The sequence below is a fragment of the Heptranchias perlo genome, chromosome 6 (genome assembly GCF_035084215.1).
Source record: "Heptranchias perlo isolate sHepPer1 chromosome 6, sHepPer1.hap1, whole genome shotgun sequence".
Classification (NCBI taxonomy): Eukaryota; Metazoa; Chordata; class Chondrichthyes; order Hexanchiformes; family Hexanchidae; genus Heptranchias; species Heptranchias perlo.
In genome coordinates this window covers 107,958,989-107,973,756 of record NC_090330.1, presented here as the reverse complement: position 1 = coordinate 107,973,756, position 14,768 = coordinate 107,958,989, and the positions used below count along the sequence as shown (strand labels likewise).

At 45.0% G+C, this 14,768-nt stretch overlaps 1 protein-coding gene across 5 annotated transcripts in view; it reads left to right on the top strand.

The window, feature by feature from the left end:
* The window catches only part of LOC137323127 (dedicator of cytokinesis protein 9-like), a 260,881-nt gene that overhangs the window by 150,252 nt on the left and 95,861 nt on the right, over window positions 1-14,768 (top strand). For all 5 annotated transcript variants that reach the window (XM_067986588.1, XM_067986585.1, XM_067986586.1 and 2 more), the window contains exons 19-27: window positions 537-629; window positions 831-954; window positions 2,421-2,542; window positions 4,878-4,964; window positions 5,494-5,583; window positions 6,954-7,069; window positions 10,387-10,453; window positions 12,462-12,587; window positions 13,692-13,763. In XM_067986588.1, the coding sequence (XP_067842689.1) occupies window positions 537-629; window positions 831-954; window positions 2,421-2,542; window positions 4,878-4,964; window positions 5,494-5,583; window positions 6,954-7,069; window positions 10,387-10,453; window positions 12,462-12,587; window positions 13,692-13,763 (897 nt within the window). The remainder of the gene's footprint in view (window positions 1-536; window positions 630-830; window positions 955-2,420; window positions 2,543-4,877; window positions 4,965-5,493; window positions 5,584-6,953; window positions 7,070-10,386; window positions 10,454-12,461; window positions 12,588-13,691; window positions 13,764-14,768) is intronic.

The following is a 14,768-nucleotide window of genomic DNA, read 5'->3' as shown; positions in this document are numbered from 1 at the left end:
CTCAACTACTCCTTGTGGTAACGAGTTCCACATTCTAACCACTCTCTGGGTGAAGAAGTTTCTTCTGGATTACTTATTGGATTTATTAGTGACTGTCTTATATTTATGACCCCTAGTTCTGGCCTCCCCCGCAAGTGGAAACATCTTCTCTACGTCTACCCTATCAAACCCCTTCATAATTTTAAAGACCCCTATCAGGTCACCCCATAATCTTCTCTTTTCTAGAGAAAAGAGCCCCAGCCTGTTCAGTCTTTCCTGATGGGTGTAACCTCTCAGTTCTGGTATCATCCTTGTAAATCTTTTGTGCACCTTCTTCAGTGCCTGTTCATCCTTTTTGTAATATGGTTACCAGAACTGTGCGCATTACTCCAAGTGTGTTCTAACCAAGGTTCTATACAAGTTTAAGTAAGTTTGCTGATTTTCTGATGTGTGCGTTTGAAGGTGCAGATTTACAGGTGATTCAGATTATGGATTTTATTTTTGTTGAAGTACATATTTGTTAACTCTTTGCGTGATTTCTTTTTTCTTTCCAATAGTGTATCTATGGACGACCAGGAAGTCCTGTGTTTACGAGACATGCTTTTGCAATGGTATTGCACCACCATCAAAACCCAGAGTTCTACGATGAGGTAAAGATGTGTCACTATATTAGGGCGCATGATGGATTTATGCTCCGATACTGTTTAATTATATATATATATCTTTTTAAAAAGTAAAGTTAGAGGCCGGATTGGCTCCCAGTGGATTGAGCTGTTTTTTTGGTATTGTGTTTCAGTACACGCAGGTTCTCCAGAAAAAAAAAGCCAAGTCTGTTTTGTTTTGTGTTTCAGATTAAAGTGGAGCTGCCCACCCAACTACACGAGAAACACCATTTGTTGTTCACCTTCTACCATGTCAGTTGTGACAGCTCGAGCAAAGGTACCACCAAGAAGAAGGAGACCATAGAATCACAAGGTTTTGGTCACATTTGTTTTATTAAAAATAAACAGGTGCAGCCACATTATGTGAAAGAATGTGGCGGAGATGCCGGTGATGGACTGGGGTTGACAAATGTAAGGAACCTTACAACACCAGGTTATAGTCCAACTGTTTTATTTGAAAATCACAAGCTTTCGGAGGCTGTCTCCATCGTCAGGTGAGTGTGGGAATCGGATTCCGCATTTGCGGCAACCTTCCATGGAATCCGATTCCCACACTCACCTGACGAAGGAGAAAGCCTCCCGAAAGCTTGTGGTTTTCAAATAAAACAGTTGAACTATAACCTGGTGTTGTAAGATTCCTTACATACGTAAAAGAAGAAAGAGCTTGCATTTATATAGTTAACTTGCATTTAAGTAGTTACTTTCATCGCCTCGGGATGCCCCAAAGCGCTTTACAGCCAACAAAGTACTTTTTGAAGTGTAGTCACTGTTGATTTCTGCACCGCAGATCACACAAACAGCAACGTGATAACGACTAGATCATTTTTTTAAACAGTTAAAGCTGGAAACATGCTGTCTGATCTGCTGAATGTTTCCGCAATTTACTGCTTATATTTCAGATTTTCAGCATCTGCAGTATTTTGCTTTTACCTTCTTTTTCGGTGATATTGGTTGAGGGATAAATATTGGCCAGGACACCGGGAGAAAACTCTCCTGCTCTCCTTCGGAATAGTGGCCATGGGATCTTTTACTTCCACCTGAAAGGGCAGACGGGGCCTCAGTTTAACGTCTCTGACGCTGCAACACTCCCTCAGAACCGCACTGTATTAATGTGCTTGTATAAAATTCCTCTAGCTACTTAAACTATTATTCGTATGCTGAAATCCTGCTTCAGGTGACTTTCATGCTCATGTTACATTTCCACTATGAAGCACTTTTTTTGTTCCAACTATACTTGATAGCAGTTAAACGAGATGTTTGAAAAGAAATGACAGAATTAATCTCTGGTGTGTCAGAGTGAGATAGATTGGGTGTCACACTGTTATCAACCGTTTATAACATAATTAATCCTATAAGCAGGAGATGGCAAAATATTAACAGTTAATGGATTTAATGTTTATCAGTTCAAGACTTTTCCATACTTCAATATTTACTTTAGTTTCTATGATAACTTCAATTTGTAAACCTTAATATAGCTACTTTGCATGCACTTTGTAAATTAAGGCCTATCTAGTTAGAAAGGAGTCCTGTTCAATGTCTTTATTTCCAGATGTGTGTTTTTTTTTTCCCCTGAAACATTATCCGCTCTAATTTTCAATTTATATAAAGGATTGCACTCCACCTGAAATGCGACTGAATTCAGCGCTAAAATCTGTGGGGATTTATTTCTTGACGTTTTGTCACTGACATGAAGTTCCCGACCGAAAATCGTGACTTGCCAAAAAGCGAATGTGATCTCTGAGCGAAGAGTTTTTACAATCTTGTTTCCTGCCCTTCTAGTTGGCTATGCCTGGCTTCCATTACTGAAAGATGGTCGGGTTGTGACCAATGAAAATCAGATCCCCGTGTCGGCTAATCTCCCCGTTGGCTACCTCAGTTACCAGGAGCTGGGGATGGGGAAGGTAAGGTGCTCAAGTCCCTTGGCCGTTCTGTCACAAAACATCTGAATGACTAACAAGGAGCTTGTACCATTTTACAATTGGCCCGTTCTGTTGCATCCTGGAGTAGATGCAGTAGTTTTGCAACACAGCGTCAATTTGCTACAGTGTCCAATGTAATTCACATCTGTTTATGTCTTCCTCCTCAATACATTGTACAAATGACCTTTTTGCGCTGCTCCCTAAGGGTTAAAGGGCATCCAGTACACCTCAAAAGAATTCAGGAGAAACTTCTTTATCCAGAGAGTGGTGAGAATGTGGAACTCGCTAGCACGTGGAGTAGTTGAGGTGAATAGAATAGAAGCATTTAAGGGGACGCTCGGTAAGCACATGAGGGAGAGAGGAATAGAAGGATATGTTGTTAGGGTGAGATGAAGTGGGAGGAGGCCCGTGTGGAGCATTAACGCCGGCATGGACCAGTTGGGCCGAATGGCCTGTCCCTGTGCTGTAAATTTGATGTAATTCTATATATGCTTAAAACCCTTCCCCAATTGAAACAACATGCCATTCTGGGCATTCTTAAGACAGAATTTATAGAACTTCTGTAGTATTTGTGCTGCAATATCTGAGGAGAGCCATTTAATTGACAAACGTGCCAACAACCTTGAATCGTAATGCTGATTGGAGATAAAGTAGGAGATGACTCGATGCATGTGGTACGATTTCCATTGGGAAGAACGATGAACCAGGAGGTGAACTGTCACCAGGATTGTTTGTCTGTGATTAGCGCAATGTGGAAAAGCAAACAGTGGTCCTGGTGTAAATGGATTGTGTTTCCAACTGAAATACCATCACATTTAAAAGGCGGTGGATTTTATCCTTCCCATCTGTAAAATTGATTATTAAACTTGTCAAAAATGAAGCGACCCAGTAGTGTATTTGACTCTGAGGATGATTAAGTAGGTCGGGCATATTGAGAATTCAGGGTAAGAGGTGATTATGATGAGAACAGTTAAAGTATAGGTTTTGAAGACATAGAAACATAGGAAATAGGACCAGGAGTAGGCCATTCGGCCCTTCGAGCCTGCTCCACCATTCAATATGATCATGGCTGATCCTCTATCTCGAGACCATATTCCCGCTCCCTTCCCATACCCCTTGATGCCTTCTGTGTCTAGAAATCTATCCAACTCCTTCTTAAATATATTCAGTGACTTGGCCTCCACAGCCTTCTGTGGTAGAGAATTCCACAGGTTCACCACCCTCTGAGTGAAAAAATTTCTCCTCATCTCAGTCCTAAATGTCTTACCCCGTATCCTGAGACTGTGACCCCTCGTTCTGGACCCCCCCTCCCCCCACAGCCAGAGGAAACATCCTCCCTGCTTCCAGTCGCTCTAGCCCTGTCAGAATTTTATACGTTTCAATGAGATCACCTCTCATTCTTCTAAACTTTAGTGAATACAGGCCTAGTCCACCCAATCTCTCCTCATACGACAGTCCTGCCATCCCAGGAATCAGTCTGGTGAACCTTCGCTGCACTCCCTCTATGGCAAGTATATCCTTTCTTAGGTAAGGAGACCAAAACTGCACACAGTACTCCAGGTGTGGTCTCACCAAGGCCCTGTATAACTGCAGTGAGACATCCATGCTCCTATACTCAAATCCTCTTGCAATGAAGGCCAATGTTTGCTTGCAGTGACAAGTGTACAAGGAGGTCCAGGTCCCTTTGTACATCAACATTTTCCAATCTATCACCATTTAAATAATACTCTGCCTTTCTGTTTTTCCCTCCAAAGTGGATAACTTCCCATTTATCCACATTATACTGCATCTGCCATGTATTTGCCCACTCACTCAACTTGTCTAAATCATCTTGAAGCCTCTTTGCATCCTCCTCACAACTCACGATCCCACCTAGTTTTGTGTCGTCAGCAAACTTGGAAATATTACATTTGGTTCCCTCATCCAAATCATTGATATATATTGTGAATAGCTGGGGCCCAAGCACTGATCCCTGCGGTACCCCACTAGTCACCGCCTGCCACCCCGAAAAAGACCCATTTATTCCTACTCTCTGTTTCCTGTCTGTTAACCAATTTTCAATCCATGCCAGTATATTACCTCCAATCCCATGTGCTTTAATTTTGCACACTAACCTCTTATGTGGGATTTTATCAAAGGCCTTCTGAAAATCCAAATAAACCACATCCACTGGTTCTCCCTTATCTATTCTACCAGTTACATCCTCAAAAAACTCCAGTAGGTTTGTCAAACATGATTTCCCTTTCATAAATCCATGTTGACAACTCAAATAATTCTATAGTTTCATCACAATTAATAGTATCATTGTACATTACAGCACTCAGGACCTGAAATCAAATGGGTCGATGGAGCTAAACACATATTCAAAGTTGCAACGCACCTTGTGTCTACGATCTACACTCAGGTTAGTGAGCCTCCTCCTTTTTAATTCTTTGAATATTTGAAAGTTGTCCCATGTTTGGTTCAAAGCTGTTAATTTCCTTCCCGAGTGCCTTACGATTGTATTTGTTCCATATTTTTTTTTTATTCGTTCACGGGATGTGGGCGTCGCTGGCGAGGCCGGCATTTATTGCCCATCCCTAATTGCCCTTGAGAAGGTGGTGGTGAGCCGCCTTCTTGAACCGCTGCAGTCCGTGTGGTGACGGTTCTCCCACAGTGCTGTGAGGAAGGGAGTTCCAGGATTTTGACCCATATAATCGAGGTTGACGATGATACATGATTTTCATATTCTTGTATTAATATTCCTTTAATGCTCCTTTACAAAATAAATAACCCTTTTTAAAAAGTAATGCATCCAATGGAAAACTGCTGAGGGTTGCAGTTTAAAACCCCCCCAACATGTCTGTTCTGGATGATGCCTGTGAGTTGGGTCAATAGATTGGTTGTTTTTGGAAGGACTTACAAGAGCAGTTTCTTCTTGGTGTTATCTGAAGGATCAGCACATGGACAACTTCTTCCAGTATTGTCAGAAGTGTGACTCTGGAGCACAGGCCTCTGGAACAGAACTGGTCAAATTCCTCAAGGTACGTTTTCAATTCCTAGGGGCCAAGGCCGTTATATTCCACCGTACGTGCTTAGATATTAAACTCAAAACTATTTATGTTACAATGGAGCGGTGGTGTGAAGCACTCAACATTTTGACAGGTACTAATAAATTGAGAGAGCGCAGAATGGTTCATTAATCTTTGTAAGAAACATGTTTATAGATATAAACCAAATCTCTGGATGTCAAATTTATTCTCACAATAATCATGCTTTTTAGTTTAAACTTTTCATAATATTGTTATGTAATATTATATTGCTTATGATTCACGATTAAAATAATACATTGGATTTCTCTATCTTATGTTCAGTGACTTTCATCCTTTTGCTGATGTGAGCAAACAAAAAATGGTCACCACTGTTCCTCGATCCCTCACAAATACAGAGTAAAACATAGAATCGTACCGCACAGGAGGTGGCCATTCGGCCCATCGCGCCTGTGCCCGGCTCTAAGGAGCTATCCAATTAATCCCACTCCCCCGCTCTTTCCCCATAGCCCTGCAATATAATACGCTGCTCGTATGGATCTTAAATACCGTGTTACAAGGGAAGGGTCTACTGTTTTTATTTTTAAGCAGTTGTCATTATGCCTATTTAAAATCCTTTTTAAAGAATATCCTCATTTTTCTGGGTGTGTGAGCACTATTTACGCTAAGTTTCAGCAGTTAGGGTGAGGGGTTTGATTCTCAAGCTGCTGGGTTGCTGATCTAAGCCGGGCTGCCATGTGGAGGAACAGAACAACGGCCGTGAACCATCCCACTAAGCGGGGAGAAAATCAGCTGTCGAGCTGTCATTGGGTCATATCTCCTTATAAAAGAAAGACAGACTTGCATTTTAATGGCGCCGTTCACGACCTGAGGACATCCCAAAGCCCTTTACAACCGATGAATTGTAGTCGCTCTCGTAATGCGATGTAGGAAACACGGCAGCTAATTTTGTGCGCAGCAAGATCCCACCAGCAGCAATGAGATAGATGACCAGATCGTCTGTTTTTAGTGATGTTGGTTGAGGGATAAATGTTTGCCCGGACACCTGGGGCAGAACTCCCCTGCTCTTCTTCGAATTGTGGCTTGGGATCTTTTACGTCCACCTGAGAGGGGCAGACGGGGCCTCGGTTTAACGACTCATCCGAAAGACGGGAATGTCGATATAGCAGCATTGCAAAGGTCTGGGAGTCGGACGCTCACTTTTCCTCTTATCGGGTAGTGCTCGACCCAAAAAGACTAAGGGGAGCGGGAAGTTGGGGAGTTGGAATGTTCTACTTGGGACACAGGGTTATGAACAGATCTTGTGTCAGGCAGGAAGAATTGTATGAATTCATCCTGAATTCTGTAACACGTTTCTCCTTTAGAGCTTACACGCAATGGAGAGCCATGTGATGATCAATTTCCTGCCCACAATCTTGAACCAATTGTTTCGAGTTCTCGCCAGGGCCACACAGGAGGATGTTGCCGTCAATGTTACAAGGTAAATGGAACGTGTGTGTGGGTATCTACTGAGTAACAATCAGAGGGGAGTTGAGGAGAAACTTTTTTACGCAGCGAGTTGTTACGGTCTGGGATGCACTGCCTGAAAAGGGTGGTGGACACAGATTCAGTAGTGAGCTCCCCTTAACCTTCTCTGCTGTAAGGAGAACAATCTCTAATCTCTTGACGTAACTGAGGTCCCTCGTCCCTGGTACCATATCTTTAAGAATTAATGTTTGTTCAGCAACCAATAATAAATAGTTGGTTCTACAAGTGAACAAAGCGTCCATGCAACATTCATTGTAAAAATACAAGGAGTGATTTGTGTTGGGAGCTTAAAATGATGATACATAAGATCAGAAATGGGACTAAGGATTAATGTCTTTTCATTGCTGGGACCTGGGTTCAAATCCAGTGCAGACAGTTGATACAAATGTTCCAACTCTTTAGTTAATTTAATTTGTCCAATTCTCCTTTTTTCTCTCTCTCTCTCTCTCTCTGCTTTTCTCGCTCGTTCTCCCCTTTTTTCCTCGCTCGCTCTCCCCTTTTTCTCTCTCTCTCGCTCGCTCTCCCCTTTTTCTCTCGCTCGCTCGCTCTCCCCTTTTTCTCTCTCTCTCGCTCGCTCTCCCCTTTTTCTCTCGCTCGCTCGCTCTCCCCTTTTTCTCTCGCTCGCTCGCTCTCCCCTTTTTCTCTCTCTCGCTCGCTCTCCCCTTTTTCTCCCTCTCGCTCGCTCTCCCCTTTTTCTCTCTCTCGCTCGCTCTCCCCTTTTTCTCTCTCTCTCGCTCGCTCTCCCCTTTTTCTCTCGCTCGCTCGCTCTCCCCTTTTTCTCTCGCTCGCTCGCTCTCCCCTTTTTCTCTCTCTCGCTCGCTCTCCCCTTTTTCTCTCTCTCGCTCGCTCTCCCCTTTTTCTCTCGCTCGCTCTCCCCTTTTTCTCTCGCTCGCTCGCTCTCCCCTTTTTCTCTCGCTCGCTCGCTCTCCCCTTTTTCTCTCGCTCGCTCGCTCTCCCCTTTTTCTCTCGCTCGCTCGCTCTCCCCTTTTTCTCTCGCTCGCTCGCTCTCCCCTTTTTCTCTCGCTCGCTCGCTCTCCCCTTTTTCTCTCTCTCTCGCTCGCTCTCCCCTTTTTCTCTCGCTCGCTCTCCCCTTTTTCTCTCTCTCGCTCGCTCTCCCCTTTTTCTCTCGCTCGCTCGCTCTCCCCTTTTTCTCTCGCTCGCTCGCTCTCCCCTTTTTCTCCCTCTCGCTCGCTCTCCCCTTTTTCTCTCGCTCGCTCGCTCTCCCCTTTTTCTCTCTCTCTCGCTCGCTCTCCCCTTTTTCTCTCGCTCGCTCGCTCTCCCCTTTTTCTCCCTCTCGCTCGCTCTCCCCTTTTTCTCTCTCTCGCTCGCTCTCCCCTTTTTCTCTCTCTCTCGCTCGCTCTCCCCTTTTTCTCTCGCTCGCTTGCTCTCCCCTTTTTCTCCCTCTCGCTCGCTCTCCCCTTTTTCTCTCGCTCGCTCGCTCTCCCCTTTTTCTCTCTCTCTCGCTCGCTCTCCCCTTTTTCTCTCGCTCGCTTGCTCTCCCCTTTTTCTCTCTCTCTCGCTCGCTCTCCCCTTTTTCTCTCTCTCGCTCGCTCTCCCCTTTTTCTCTCGCTCGCTCGCTCTCCCCTTTTTCTCCCTCTCGCTCGCTCTCCCCTTTTTCTCCCTCTCGCTCGCTCTCCCCTTTTTCTCCCTCTCGCTCGCTCTCCCCTTTTTCTCTCGCTCGCTCGCTCTCCCCTTTTTCTCTCTCTCGCTCGCTCTCCCCTTTTTCTCTCTCTCGCTCGCTCTCCCCTTTTTCTCTCGCTCGCTCGCTCTCCCCTTTTTCTCTCGCTCGCTCGCTCTCCCCTTTTTCTCTCTCTCTCTCTCTCGCTCTCCCCTTTTTCTCTCGCTCGCTCGCTCTCCCCTTTTTCTCTCTCTCGCTCGCTCTCCCCTTTTTCTCTCTCTCGCTCGCTCTCCCCTTTTTCTCTCTCTCTCTCTCTCGCTCTCCCCTTTTTCTCTCGCTCGCTCGCTCTCCCCTTTTTCTCTCTCTCGCTCGCTCTCCCCTTTTTCTCTCTCTCTCTCTCTCGCTCTCCCCTTTTTCTCTCGCTCGCTCGCTCTCCCCTTTTTCTCTCTCTCGCTCGCTCTCCCCTTTTTCTCTCTCTCGCTCGCTCTCCCCTTTTTCTCTCGCTCGCTCGCTCTCCCCTTTTTCTCCCTCTCGCTCGCTCTCCCCTTTTTCTCCCTCTCGCTCGCTCTCCCCTTTTTCTCCCTCTCGCTCGCTCTCCCCTTTTTCTCTCGCTCGCTCGCTCTCCCCTTTTTCTCTCGCTCGCTCGCTCTCCCCTTTTTCTCTCGCTCGCTCGCTCTCCCCTTTTTCTCTCTCTCTCTCTCTCGCTCTCCCCTTTTTCTCTCTCTCTCTCTCTCGCTCTCCCCTTTTTCTCTCTCTCTCTCTCTCGCTCTCCCCTTTTTCTCTCGCTCGCTCGCTCTCCCCTTTTTCTCTCGCTCGCTCGCTCTCCCCTTTTTCTCTCGCTCGCTCGCTCTCCCCTTTTTCTCTCGCTCGCTCGCTCTCCCCTTTTTCTCTCTCTCTCTCTCTCGCTCTCCCCTTTTTCTCTCTCTCTCTCTCTCGCTCTCCCCTTTTTCTCTCTCTCGCTCGCTCTCCCCTTTTTCTCTCGCTCGCTCGCTCTCCCCTTTTTCTCTCGCTCGCTCGCTCTCCCCTTTTTCTCTCGCTCGCTCGCTCTCCCCTTTTTCTCTCGCTCGCTCGCTCTCCCCTTTTTCTCTCGCTCGCTCGCTCTCCCCTTTTTCTCTCTCTCTCTCGCTCGCTCTCCCCTTTTTCTCTCGCTCGCTCTCCCCTTTTTCTCTCGCTCGCTCTCCCCTTTTTCTCTCGCTCGCTCTCCCCTTTTTCTCTCGCTCGCTCGCTCTCCCCTTTTTCTCTCGCTCGCTCGCTCTCCCCTTTTTCTCTCGCTCGCTCGCTCTCCCCTTTTTCTCTCGCTCGCTCGCTCTCCCCTTTTTCTCTCGCTCGCTCGCTCTCCCCTTTTTCTCTCGCTCGCTCGCTCTCCCCTTTTTCTCTCGCTCGCTCGCTCTCCCCTTTTTCTCTCGCTCACAGTTAATCGCCCTTTGGGCATGAGTTCACAAACATTGTCATTCATTCTCTCTCTTTCTCTTGCTCCCACACTCTCTCGTTCCTGCCCGCTCACTCTTGCTCCCGCGCTCCCTTGCTCACAAAATAGTGGTTTTAATGCATAGTTGTTTACCATACTAAAAGCTGCAACCTTTAATTCACAGTGCATCTATCTAAGTCTGTTTACATGCTAATGTTTGAATTTCATGAAATTCTCTCTCTAGAGTTCTTGTACACATCGTTTCCCAGTGCCACGAAGGATTGGAACACTATTTAAGGTCCTACATAAAGGTAATGTTGACAAAATAACATCCACATATCGAGAAATGTGAATTCTATAGGTGAATACAATATTAGTAACTTTAACAAAACCATCCAAGGAGCCTCAAATTGAACAGTGTACCTTTTTAACCATTTTGGCCTGTTTTTGTTTGTTCCTGGGAATTAAGCTTCACTTTGAACTTTGCCCTCAAATCATTTAACCCCCTAAATTTAAATGGTTCGTTACTTCAGCGAATTTCCTTTTTTTATTTAGCTCGGATATTTTGAATCTTGCTCCAATGCCAAGTTAAGATGATAACAGGATTTAATGCAGTTCTTAATTTTCCTTCGTTCCTTAGTGAAAAAACTCATGAAGATGTCTAATGTTGAAGCTAATCCATTTTTGGTTCCCCCAATGGTGTAACGTTGCATAGACTAGGCTTGTATTCCCTCGAGGATAGAAGATTATGGGGTGATCTAATTGAGGTGTTTAAGATGATTGAAGGATTTGATAGGGTAGATAGAGAGGAATTATTTCCTCTGGTGGGGGAGAGTCCAGAACAAGGGGACATAACCTTAAAATTAGAGCCAGGCCGTTCAGGGGTGATGTCAGGAAGCACTTCTTCACACAAAGGGGAGTGGAAATCTGGAACTCTCTCCCCCAAAATGCTGTTAAGGCTGGGGGTCAATTGAAAAATTCCAAAACTGAAGGTGATAGATTTTTGTTGGGTAAGGGGATTAAAGGTTATGGAATCAAGCGGATCGATGGAGCTAAGATACAGATCAGCCATGATCTAATTAAATGGCAGAACAGGCCCGAGGGGATGAATGGTCTCCTCTTGTTCCTAGTGGGTAAATACGCTGACCATTTTAGATCCAGGCGTCAGTGGTTTAAACTCGCATTTAAATGCGTATTTGGGGCTAAGTTCCCCATGACGGGAACTAGAGCCTACGTTTTTGCACTCCAGACAACTATTTTTATTTTTGTATCTGCAATGTGTGCAGCCAAGCCACTTGGCCGATCCTAAGCCAAGCTACCGGCTGCAGTGTTGTATTCTACCTCACAAGAAATGAATGAAGCTGTGCTCGTCAGATGGTTCAGTTGTAAAGAGACAGGTCACATTCCCTAACATTTAATGTTAAAATGCACTTGAAATGCAAATCTTTGTGAGTCAAGACATATTGGCCTTGGAGGGAGTGCAGCGCAGGTTTACTAGAATGATACCAGGACTTCAAGGGTTAAGTTACGAGGAGAGATTACACAAATTGGGGTTGTATTCTCTAGAGTTTAGAAGGTTAAGGGGTGATCTGATCGAAGTTTATGAGATATTAAGGGGAACGGATGGGGTGGATAGAGAGAAGCTATTTCCCCTGGTTGGGGATTCTAGGAGTAGGGGGCACAGTCTAAAAATTAGAGCCAGACCTTTCAGGAGCGAGATTAGAAAACATTTCTACACACAAAGGGTGGTAGAAGTTTGGAACTCTCTTCCGCAAACGGCAATTGATACTAGCTCAATTGCTAAATTTAAATCTGAGATAGATAGCTTTTTGGCAACCAAAGGTATTAAGGGATATGGGCCAAAGGCAGGTATATGGAGTTAGATCACAGATCAGCCATGATCTTATCAAATGGCGGAGCAGGCACGAGGGGCTGAATGGCCTACTCCTGTTCCTATGTTCCTATGTTCTTTCTGGGAACGTTGAATTTTATGTTAAATGGATTCTGGTTGATACAAGGAGAGGTGTGGGATCTTTTTAAACTAGCCATCACACCAAATTGCAGTTCTAATGGATACGATGCAAAGCCTCAGCTGCCTTCAGGAGGAAGCCACTCGTCTCTTTGGTTTTAGTGCACTCGTAACTCCGACTGCGGCCAGTGTTGTATTACCCCGTATTATTTCAATGTGCAACACGAGTGTTATTTTGTAACTGGCTCAGAGGATTATTGTACTTCAGGTTGTCCGAGCTCCTAATTTAAAAAAAAAATAGTGCTAATGAATCCCTTCTTTCCTGTCGATTTGTTTGTTGTTTTTCCCAGTTTGTTTTCAAAACTGAACCGTGCAATTCCTCTAAATGTAAGACGGTGCATGAAGAGTTGGCCAAGTCGATGACCGTTCTGCTCAAAACAACAGCTGACTTCCTCACCTGCAACAAACTGCTCAAGGTAGATTAAACTTAAACCTCTTTTGAGTTCTGTAAACCTAAGCCTCTTAGCTGGCTTGAAATTTGTAAAGAACTGTTCTAATTGCGTAACTGGGGCCCAGGTTTTTGTGTTTGAAGTTATTTTGTGAAGCCATTTTCGCCCCAAACCTCTTCCCTTTTCAGATTGTTCCTGATGCCTCGTGTGATTTTTTTTCTCTCTCTCTCTATTTTCATTCCAATCTAGATTTCTTAAACAGAGACCATTTTAAAGTTCCGTTTTAAACTCACGCGATTTTTCCTACCTCCCTCTGATGCCGATAGGGTGGGATGAAGTAAGGTGGGAGGAGGCTCGTGTGGAGCATAAAAACCAGCACAGACCAGTTGGGCCGAATGGCCTGTGTCTGTGCTGTAAATTCTACGGTAAAAATCAGGCAATGACAATAATGCTGCACAATGAACCTGGCAAATATTGTGACCTATTGTGAATGTGATGATAAGTGATTTGATAGGAAAAATGTTTTTACGCAGCGAGTGGTTAGGATCTGGAATATTTTTTAATGTCACATTTTCCACTCACCCACCATCTATTTTGATGCAACATGTCAGGATCGTCCATTGGTTTTTGGTCGTAACTTCGCCTCTTTACTAGAAGATTCAATTGAATTTTCACTGTGTCCAATGTGTGCTGTATATCACGGCCTTCAAAAGGCAACTGCATAAGTACTTGAAAGGAAAAAATGTGCAGGGCTACGGGGATAGGGCGGGGGAGTGGGGACTAGCCGGATTGCTCGTGCGTGGAGCTGGCGCGGACTCGATGGGCCGAACGGCCTCATTCCGCGCTGTAACCTTTCTTTGATTCTACAGGGAATCATTTCCATGCTTAATTGTTGATTTTAAAAAAAGTGCGATAAACATCGAGACAGGAAGTGAAGTTTGTGCACAGGAAGAGTTCGCAGACACAAGACCTTTAATAGATACGTGGATGTTGTGTGTGAGCACAGTGCAGTGTATTCGGACAGCGCGCTGCTGAAGATTTGATTATTCTTTGTGGATGTTGACATATTTTGCTCGGTTGTTCATATTTACATTCCTCATATTAAAAAAAAAACGTTTTGTTTGCTTTCAGTATTCTTGGTTTTTCCTGGAGGCACTGATAAAATCAATGGCTCAACATCTTATAGAGACCAGTAAGCTGAAGGTAAGCACCCACATGTCAAATACTGGTATGCAGGAGTATTTTTTTATGAACCGTGTTGATATTTGGACTGGAATGAGCTTATGTACACTGTATACTTGAGCTCGCCCAAAACTCCGCTGCCCGTATCCTAACTCGCACCAAGTCCCGTTCACCCATCACCCCTGTGCTCTCTGACCTACATTGGCTCCCGGTCCAGCGACGCCACAAATTTAAAATTCTCATCCTTGTGTTCAAATCCATCCGTGGCCTCGCCCCTCCCTATCTCTGTAACCTTCTTCAACCCTCCGAGATCCCTGCGTTCCTTCAAAACTGGTCACTTGTACATCCCCCACTTCCTTCGCTCCACCATTGGCGGCCATGTCTCCAGCCGTCTAGGCCCTAATCTCTGGAACTCCCTCCCTAAATCTCTTCGTCTCTCTACCTCTCTCTCCTCCTTTAAGACACTCCTTAAAACCTAGCTCTTTGACAAAGCTTTTGATCGCCTGTCCTAATATCATAGAAGGGTTACAGCACGGAAGGAGGCCACTCAGCCCATCGAGTCCGCGCCGGCTCTATGCAAGAGCAATCCAGCGAGTCCCATTCCCCCACCCTATCCCCGTAGCCCTGCATTTTTTTTCCTTTTCAAGTATTTATCCAGTTCCCTTTTGAAAACCATGATTGAATCTGCCTCCACCACCTCCTCGGGCAGTGCATTCCAGATCCTAACCACTCGCTGTGTGAAAAAGTTTTTCCTCATGTCACCTTTGGTTCTTTTGCCAATCACCTTAAATTTATGACCTCTGGTTCTTGACCCTTCTGCCAATGGGAACAGCTTCTCTCTATCTACTCTGCCTAGACCCTTCTGTCTAGATCCTTCATGATTTTGAATACCTCTATCAAATCTCCTCTCAACCTTCTCTGTTCCAAGGAGAACAACCCCAGCTTCTCCAGTCTATCCACGTAATTAAAGTCCCTCATCCCTGGAATCATTCTAGTAAATCTCCTCTGCACCCTCTCTAAGGCCTT